The sequence below is a fragment of the Coloeus monedula genome, assembly GCF_965178545.1.
Source record: "Coloeus monedula genome assembly, chromosome: W".
Taxonomy (NCBI): Eukaryota; Metazoa; Chordata; class Aves; order Passeriformes; family Corvidae; genus Coloeus; species Coloeus monedula.
This window is the reverse complement of record NC_138821.1, coordinates 28,987,161-28,997,128: the sequence shown is the minus strand read 5'-3', so window position 1 is coordinate 28,997,128 and position 9,968 is coordinate 28,987,161. Positions and strand designations below refer to the sequence as shown.

General features: G+C 41.3%; 1 protein-coding gene across 2 annotated transcripts; it reads right to left on the bottom strand.

Annotated features, from left to right (window-relative positions):
- Positions 1-240: 240 nt before the first annotated feature.
- On the bottom strand, positions 241-7,658 carry LOC309584647 (macrophage immunometabolism regulator-like). Of its 2 annotated transcripts, XM_082300797.1 has the most exons (3): positions 7,532-7,658; positions 3,279-3,350; positions 241-2,175 (listed from the first exon to the last, which is right to left on the bottom strand). In XM_082300797.1, the coding sequence occupies exon 3, from the start codon at positions 2,152-2,154 to the stop codon at positions 1,537-1,539; it is 618 nt and encodes a 205-aa protein (XP_082156923.1). In that variant the 5' UTR covers positions 2,155-2,175; positions 3,279-3,350; positions 7,532-7,658; the 3' UTR covers positions 241-1,536. The 2 variants fall into 2 exon arrangements, with proteins under 2 accessions (XP_082156923.1, XP_082156924.1); XM_082300798.1 differs by lacking the exon at positions 3,279-3,350 and having other exon boundaries at positions 7,532-7,637.
- Between the last annotated feature and the right edge of the window lie 2,310 nt (positions 7,659-9,968).

Sequence of the window (9,968 nt, the reverse complement as noted above, 5' to 3'; positions counted from 1 at the left end):
TGAGAGGTATCCTCAACTTCTTTGGGGAACCTGTTCCAGTGTCTCACCACTCTAAAGAATTTCTTCCTTATATCTAATCTTTCACAGAAGTATAAGATTCTTGCTTTCAAGTTTTAATGATCCTGGGTCTAAAGTTGTATTTTTAAATGTCCTCATTCTACACAGCAAGAGACTCCACAAAAATAGGTATTGACATCACTCTCTTTATTTTTCAGCCAGAAATACATTTTCATAGAGCATTTTAATAAATAGTAGTGTTTATTCCTTAGACAAAACCTCTCTTTGGCATGTGACCATATTCCATTTTTTAAACTAAAGACTATACAGGAAAAGTTTATTAAAGAGATCATTGTTCAATAAATTAAATTTACAGAGGTGCAGTTAACTCTTTGAAATACACATCAGTTATATATATTCTAATAAGCCAGAAAACATTAACCAAACCAGCAAAACCATCTACTGGGCTCCTCTTCACTGCCTTCAGTTACAATTGTGCAGTAAGTGGCAGAATGAAAACAACTCTTCCAAAACACATGTATTGAGTAGTACTTGCTACTCATCCTGAAGAATCAAAGAAACCCTAAACTGTACTAGAAACAACTGATCAAATAAGATGTTTCAAAACATGATCTTAATTTTAATTTCTAAATATGTAAACTAAAATGAAGTTGCAAACTGCTTCAGTAATAGACTGCACCTAAAAATGTCTAAAAACTTTAAAATTTTAAACATAAGTTACTAACATGTTTTAAATATATCTAAGAATACAGTTGTCAAAACTGCATTTGGTGTCATATTTGGACAAAAAATTCTTCAGCAACAAATTAAGCCAGTGTATTCAATCTACTAATATTCAAAATACTTATTCCAAACTAGTTTTATTAAAAAAAAAAAAAAAAGAGGTAAAACAATTACTTCTGTACAGAAACAAAAATATGTAATAGGTTTGAAGCAGCAAATGAACAAATGTTTATTTTATGAGTGAATTTCCTCCTCACCACCAGTGCAAACCCAGTTACAAAATAGGATGGTTTAAAATAACAGGTGATCCAATTTAGCCAAGCTCACATTCTTTCCCATGATGTAAAAAATCATACATACATTTTATTGTAGAATACATTAAGAAACAAAAAGATAACTTGAGTACTTATCCAAGAGCAATTTCTAACATCAAGCCAAAATTAGCAACAACCAAGCAGACCATCAATTTCTCAGTATTAAATTACCATAAATGCTAGATAACTACAAAAAACCCCAAACCCAAAAACCAAAAGCCTTTTCTTTGTTAAAAGATGTTCAAAGAAATATCTACCAGCTATAGTCAAATTTGCATTAGAAGCTGCTTGCTCTGGAAAATTTTTTCCCTGCATTCGTAACACAATACATTGTTAAAATTCTATTCAAATAAATTACTTTCTGATAACATTTAGCTTATACCACCTACAATGTGGACAGTCATGTACAGTATGACAGCAGATTTTTGCAGCAGAGAAATAACCGGAAACTGGTTCTAAATTCTAGATTATACTTCATGGTTCATGTATTATTTCTTGAAAACATACGGTCCCCTCTAAGGGTAAGGTGTTGGAGCTGGTATTGTAGCATGTCTGTGTCGGCAGGTTCCTGAATGCTCATTTTGTCTAAATTGAGGTAGTCCAGGGATTTAGAATGAGCCTTTTTGCCCTTTAAAAGGCAAAGAGGCAGGGGACCATGAAGTGCCTTGTAAGGTTCATATGGTAAAGCCTTAGTGCATTTATCACCTGAGCTGGGCATCCGTCTCCTCCTCCTTCCATTTACTGCTGGGATCTCATATGGCTGATAGCACCTACTTCTAGTTTTGTACAAACGGGAAGAACACACAAGTCCTAAATCAAGCTGTTTAGAGTGCAAGCTAGGCCCAGATTTCCCTTTATTATCTTCATTTCCTGTATACTTTTGAGCTAATTTTAGCAGCTCCTCTCCAGTTGTGAATCCAACCAGGTAGTTAGAATCCATACGAAGGATCTGATAGCCTGAAATTGTCTGTCGCATTGGTGAGCAGGGGGTGCTGGAACATCGTGGTTTCTCTGCTTCTGTTTTGCCTGCAGAACTGACCTCTGCAAGAGGTACAGGGAGGGTAGATATGGTAGTTCTGGAGTTTCCATTTATGTCCATTTTAAGCAATGTGTTATTCTCCTAAAAACAAAACAGATTGATCTCAAATAGAGCCTTTAACCACTAAAGGAGCTGAGAGAGGATCTCAGAAATCAAACTTTTTATCACCCAGAAACCATAACCAGTACTTCTCTATTCAATTCTTCTGGTTGACATGGTCTTTTTAATGAATCCTTTATGCTCTTTTCCTTACTGTCCCCATGCACGTGTTCCTCTAAAGTTCACATTTTGTTCTGGCTAGCTATTTCAATGAACAATGCCGGTGCCTTACAGGATCACACAAAGCCTAAAGTTTGGTCCAGTAACACTGCATAATCATCCTGTTGGGCTGAGCCCAGATGCAGAGGCCTCTCAAGCCAGCTCAAAGGATTGGTCTCTTCTTTGCACACAACAGGGTTCTCCCAGAGAGTCCCCTGATGGGCCTCCTAGGAGGGGTTTGCAGGCCTTGAGCACATCCAGACTTGTCCATGCTGCCTCCATCTTTTTGGTAACCCTCCACCCTCATCAAGTCCCTACTCCAGACATGTTAGGGCTTGTTCTATAGCCTTTTAAAGTGGGGGACCCTAAATCTGCCTTTTACCTTTGTTTATTTACTTTCTATTCACATTCAAACTTGAATTACTCATGCCATTAGCTCTTATTTAAGAATTTTTAGACATTTTATACCTATACTTTTACAGATATAATTTCTATATCTTTATAATTGTATATATACATATTTAGATATAAGTATATTAAGAGAGTGCAACTACATATAAATATAGAAAATATGACTGTGCAAATATTCCATCTACTATATACATATTTTTTTATACGCTGCCAATCAGAGGAAGTTCTGAGAATATGTGGGTATTGATGAATACTAGGAACAAAGTTCCAAATAACAAGATAAAGAACAAAGTGGTTAAACAATGGAAGCAATGACCGTTAACTACACTAATGTAGTAAATTGTCAATTAAGACAGAAATCTAAGTCTTTGAAGGGGAAAAACACATAACACCTTCTTTTACCCAGGATATTGCAAGCTGAGCCAAACCTCCTCCAGTTCTGTGGTGAGAACTTGCCCTAGCCATGAACTTTGCTCATTAGAATATCATTATAATGGTAAAAACCACACCCTTACCTTAGATGCCCCCTGCCCACAGAAAGACCACTACTCTCCAAGCATGCACCATGATTTCTTGGGAGTCTATACCTTTAAATCAAAATGAAGAAAGGGTGAGCCAATAGCAACTTAGCCAAGTAGTGACTTATGCAAGATACACTGATAGCCTAAGATTGTAACCATATAAGTATGCCTGCTTTTTCTTTAAAAAAATAAATGCTAATAGCAATAAAGTCTTCACTGCTTTCCTGTTGGACAAGAAACATGTCTGGTAGCAAATTATGTTGTCATGCCTAAAAATACAAACCTGCAGAGATTAAACAAAAGCTATATTATACTCAGCCTTTTTCTAAGGACAGCTATTCAAAGACAGACACTACTTTTAAATAGGACCTATTCTTGAAGTTAAGAAAAAAATATGCTTAATCAAAACAGTTTATTTTGGGGAGGGTTTTTTGAGTGGGTTTGCATGTCCCCCAACTGAAGCACTTGTTCTTTGTCTTAATGGAACTGTGGTGGATTAACCTTGGCTGGACAACAGGTGCCCACAGAGTTGCTCTATAACATCCCCTCCTTAACTGGACAGAGGGAAGAAAATATGATGAAAGGCCTGTGGGTTGAGATAAGGGAGATGACTCGGCAAGTACACAGGCAAAATAGACTTGTCTTGGGGAAATAAAATGAATTTATTGCCAATCAAACATCCAAGTAGGATAACGACAAATAAAAACAAGTCTCAAAATACCTTCCCCCCACCCCTTTCTTCTTTCTGGGCTCAAATTTACTTCCAGCTTCTCTACCTCTTCCCACCGAGCAGCACAGGGGAACGGGGAATGGGATTTGCAGTCAATTCATCACATATTGTCTTTGTTGCTCCTTCCTCTGCACACTCTTCCCATGCCCCAGCATGGGGTCCCACCCATAGGAGACAGTCCTCCATGAACTGCTCCAGCATGGGTCCTTTCCACAAGGTTACAAGTCCTGCCAGGAACCTGCTCCAGCGGAGGCACTTCAGAGAGTCTCCTTTCGGCCACATTCACATTCTCCATGGTGGACCTCCATGGGCTGCAGGGGGACAGCCTACCTCAACATGGTCTTCAACAAAGGCTGCAGGGGAATCTGCTCCAGCACCTGGAGCACCCCCTCCTCCTTCTTCACTGACCTTGGCACCTGCAGAGTTGTTTCTCTCACATTTTCTCACTCCTCTCTTCTGGCTGCTGTTGCACAGCATTCCCTCCCCCTTTAAATGTTATCACAGTGTTATCACTACCAACATTGCTGATTGACTCAGTTTTGGCCAGCAGTGGGCTCACCTTAGAGCTGACTGGCACCAGCTCTATTGGACATCAGAAAAGCTTCTGGCATCTTCTCACAGAAGCCACCCCTGTAGCCCCTCTACTACCAAAACCTTGACATGCAAACCCAAAACAGTGATATAATCTGCAGCAGGTACTGTTTCTTGGCAAGGTACATCTCATTTCACTTACATCATTTACACTTCAGAAGGTCATTTCCTCAAGCTTATTAAAACTATGTAGTAAAATGACCTTTCAAGTTTTACTCTCTGCCTTGCTCAAATGTCCCTCCCCATATTAAAATTCTACTTAAAAATTAGTGTTCATTTACATGCAATGCCAGTATGGAACCAACAATAATAGAAGTCCAACAGCTCACTCAAATATAATAAATATGATTTACACTTATAAGTAGTGCCACGAGAAACCAGAATAAGCCATTTGGATTGGAAGGGACCTTCAAAGATCTAGTCCACCTCAACTGCCACGGGCAGAAACATCTTTCAGTAGATCAGGTGTGCTCAAAGCCCCATCTAATCTGACCTCAATCACTTCCAATTACTGGTCAAATAGTTCATCTGACTTTACTATAATATAGTGCATTTGCATCTGATTATGCAAGCCTGATGGCAAGACAGGCAGGATATGGCTGTCCACTTTCTTCAGTTTCAGTCACTTCGAGTACCACCCCCTCCTCCATCCTGATAACCACTCTCAAAAACAACAAAACAAAAAAAATCACCCCAAAAACACCAACATACCACATAAACCAGAATATGTTTCTAAATACACCACCAGCAGTAGCATTAAGATGGATGGTAGAAAGAGAAGCTTTCAATATGGGAAACAACAGGGGAAAAGGAAGGGGGGGGGGGGGAAATCAGTGATGCACATCTCTACTTTTGTGCCTCTTTATGGGAATGTTTCAAGGAATTCTATTGTATTCAGAGTTATGTCAGAAGGCAGCCAACTACTGATAGAAGCAAGTCCTTTTCTCATCACAGACCTTCACCACCATTCCTACTGAGATCTGCTTAACGACAGTCATCTGACATCAATTCATTTCTACATGCAGCTATGCAAGCATGTATGTATAGTGATGTACAGCATCACCCTAAACAGACACAATAACAAGCCAAGACGTGTTCACAGGAAATGTCTACTAATATATATTATTTGCTATTTTCTGTGCAATAGGTACACATGCACTCTCAGATAAAAACCCTACATAAAATTGCATATAAATAATAACTAGATAAGAAAAATTAACCTGAGACTATTTTCTTATATATCTGTAGGAAACTTGAAACATCAGTACTTTAACTGTTCAGACACCCTCTTCCCAATACCTTAATAGTCAAAAGAAACCTGCCAATAAACCAAAACCACTTAGTGAGCTTTATATTCTGTAAAGTAACATTTTGATGTACATTAGAGCATACAAACACAATCTCTATCATTGATGATAAAACTAATATTTAAAGAGAGCTTTGACCCTCTGTTTACCTTTCGCTAAAAACCAAAACAAAAAAACCAAGACAAAAACCAAACTAACAACACTCCCCCCCCCCCAAAAAAAACCCAAACCACTAAAGACAACCACCTTTTACTACAGTGCAATATAAAATTACCCATAGAAAGCTGGGCACTAGTATACTTTGTTACTGTTAGACTGAATAGGAAGGTTATAGTCAGGTTTAGCACTTGTACAAGAATTAAGAATGGTATAATTGGGACAGCTGTTGGTTGTAAGTTGCAACTTCAAAGAATTAAGCAGTTATGAACAGATAGAGGTGTTAATACATGTTAATTCTGGCATTCCCACCAGTTTAGACTGTTAACGATACTTGGTGCAAAAAAATACACTTGCTCAATCTAACTACAAGCTTAAGGATTTACATTAAAATTCCCAAGATTTGTGCACAAAGGTATCAGAATTAATACCTTGTTTTCCTCCTGAATTTGCCAGAATAGTTTAACTGCTCTGCTCTTCATAGCATAATTCTTATTTCCATCATATTGTAAAGCATTTATAGGAGAAGAAAATGTGGGTCTGAGAGAGAAAACACAGGGCAAAACAGGCCTGCAGACCCTAATACTGTGGCAGGAAAAGACTTACACAAATTCATTCCTGCCTTGCTGACGACACTACAATACTTAGTACAGAGATAGGAACACAGAGAAAATGAAAGTGAAAACATATATCAGGATCTCTCTGCTGCAGGGGAAAATTCTGTCTACATAACAGCACCGGGTGCTGGCAAAGGCTCGAGAAGCACCATGCAGCTATGAGAGGACGGCTGCTCAGCCATATGAATAATGTGTTTGCACACACCTCTTGTCCGCTACTGCCTGCTCTCACGGCGCAACCACGGAACGATTGAGGTCTACTCGAGAAGCGACTTTAAAGACAGGGAGCAGCTGTCAGAAGCTGCCAGCCCTGCCGTGGAACTCAGATGCATTAAGAGCGGGCAGCTGCGTTACCGGCTCCCACTGAAGCGCCAAGCGCGATCATACTCCACCTCTACCGCCTCCGCACGCAGAATCGTAACACTGCGCTAACCGGATCGCTAGCTCCTTGCACTCAGCATTCTGACGCGATAGGAAAGCCGCAGTTAAGGCCAAGGCCGCACCCACACCCACTCCGAGCAGCACATCTAAGTTATTTAATCATACCACTCCAGAGGGGCCCATGGGGAACAGAGCCTTCACACGATCTTCGCGAACAATACCGGTCGCCCCGCTGCCACCAGTCCACAACACCGCCCACCCCCCTTCGTCCCCATCACACAGCCCTTCGCCGGCCTCCTCTGTAGTGTCTTGGCCAGGCACACGGTGCGCTAAAGTCTGCCCGGTTTCCCACGGCCCCTCCCCAGGCAGGGGAGGGCCTCCCCGCACTCCAGCAGGCACAAGCAGGACCCGCCACAGAGCCCGAACTGCAACTTTGACGGCCCAGCGAACCGACACAACTCCCACCTCCTGCCTGCGGTCCAGTGCGGCGGAACTCCAACACACAGCAAGGAAAGACAACAAGGCTCTGAGTACGGTGCAGTCTATTACGCTCGCTGAAGCTAAGGATGAAAATAAACCCCCTTCCCCTACGCTTGCAGACCGTGGGGTAATGGATGCTTCCAGCCAATCACAACAGACCACGTGACCAAAAGAGGGGCATGACATCCGGAGCAAATGGTACAACTGGCTGTCTGCAGGGGCAGTTATTTTACCAGAAGCTGGGGGTGGGGCACTTGTCACTTATTATCTTGGCTAAAACTTGTCCCTGTGCTACTCGCATACGTATATTACTAATACTTGGAAATTCCATTTTCTTTTGCTGTTATGAAAACATGCTGTCGAAGTTATGTACTTATAGAGCAAAGGTTTTTGGAAATATTTATTTCAAATATGCAATAAAAAAAATTAGTTGAAAGGGAAAAGTCAGGTTTAAACTGAGCTATGTAAGAGTATCTACAAAGTTGTCACAGTACACTATCTAGAGCAGGGGCAGTTAGCCTATAGACTTTAACCTCTATGCAGCTAACAGACTCTTCTAGTACAAGCTGGTGATCTTGCTGTATGCACTGCCAACCCCACATTACAAACACAGTGGTGAGAAGTTGTCTCCCACCAACTTGCACCCAGATTTACCCACAATTTTCTCCATGGTTGTTTGTAACCATATGGAAATTTTGTAAGCTGAAGGCTCTTAAAAAAATGTCACTTCACTATGCTCTTGAAGGTCCCCTAGAATAGTCACAGATACAGATGGATACCATGTTTGTAGAGAAGGAAAAGAGTAAAAACAAAGTCACAGCAAGACTAAAACTAGAGATAAAGCTCATGAGAGGTACCAAGGAATTTTAAACATTCTTTGCCAACTCCTGCTATTCCTTGAGACAGATGTCAGGCTATTCTAAGACACAAAAAAGCAAATAGAGAAAATATTAAATTGTTATATTGTGTGAGGTAGCATTCATATGGAGCAAGAACTAAATTTAACAGCTTTTTATTTTTAAATTAAGCATAAGAAAATAAAAGTATGCATAAGGTATATGTTACAATTCTGTAGGCCACAAATATTGTGGTTTAAACCCAGTAGGCAGCTAAGCCCCACACAAGCCACGTGCTCACTCTCCCCACAGTAGGATGGAGGAGAGAATTGAAAGAGTTAAAGCGAGAAAACTCATGGATTGAGATAAAGACAGTTTAGTAGGTAAAGCAAAAACTTAATGCCCAAGCAAAGAAAATTGAGGAATTCATTCACTACTTTCCATCAGCAGGCAGATGGTTAGCCATATCCAGGAAAGCAGGGCTTCATCAAGCGTAACATTTACTTGAGAAGACAAATACCATAACTCCAAATGTCCCTCCCATCCTCCTTCTTCACCTAGCTTTTATAAAAGAAGGTGAATGGATAGGTGTGGTGGGTTGACCTTGGCTGGCCACCAGGTGCCCACCAAGCTGTTCTATCACTCCCACTCCTCAACTAGACGGGGGGAGAAAGTACAAGAAAAGGCTCATGGGTTAAGATAAGGACAGGAAGCTCACTCAGGAATTACCATCATGGGCAAAATAGACTCAACTGGGGGAAATTAATTTAATTTATAACCAATCAAATCAGAGTAGGATAATGAGAAATAAGAGCAAATCTAAAAACTGCTTCCCCACACCCCTCCCTTCTTCCCAGGGTCAACTTTATTCCCTACTCTTCTAGCTCCTCCCTTGAGGGGCACAGGGGGATGAGAAATGCAGGTTGTGGTCAGTACATAACACTTTGTCTCTGCTGCTCCTTTCTCCTCACACTCTTCCCCTGCTCCAGTGTGGGGTCCTTCCCATGGGAGACAGTCCTTCACGAACTTCTCCAATGTGGGTCATTCTCACAGGATGCAATTCTTCACAAACTGCTCCATCTTGGGTCCTTTCCATGGGGTACAGTCCTTCAGGAACAGACTGCTCCAGCATGGGTCCCCTATGGGGCCACATGTCCTGCCAGCAAATGTACTCTGGCATGGGCTCCTCTCCATGTGCCATAGTTTCTGCCAGCAGCCTGCTCCAGTGCAAGCTCTCCACAGGGTCACAAGTCTCCCTTCAGGCACATCTCCCTGCTCTGTCATGGGGTTCTTCACAGGCTGCAGAGTGGATATCTGCACACTCCATGGGCTGCAGGGGGACAACCTGTGTCATCATGGGTTTTACCACGGGCTGCAGGGGAATCTACTCTGGCACCTGGAGTACCTGCTCCTCCTCTTTTTTCACTGACCATTGGTGTCTGCAGAGTTGTTTCTTTCACATTTTCTCACTCCTCTCTCCCAGCTGCTGCTGCACAGCAGTTTTTACCCTTTCTTCAATATGTTATCACAGAGGTGCTACCAACATTGCTGATTGTCTCAGCTTGGGCCTGTGTTGAGTCTGTCTT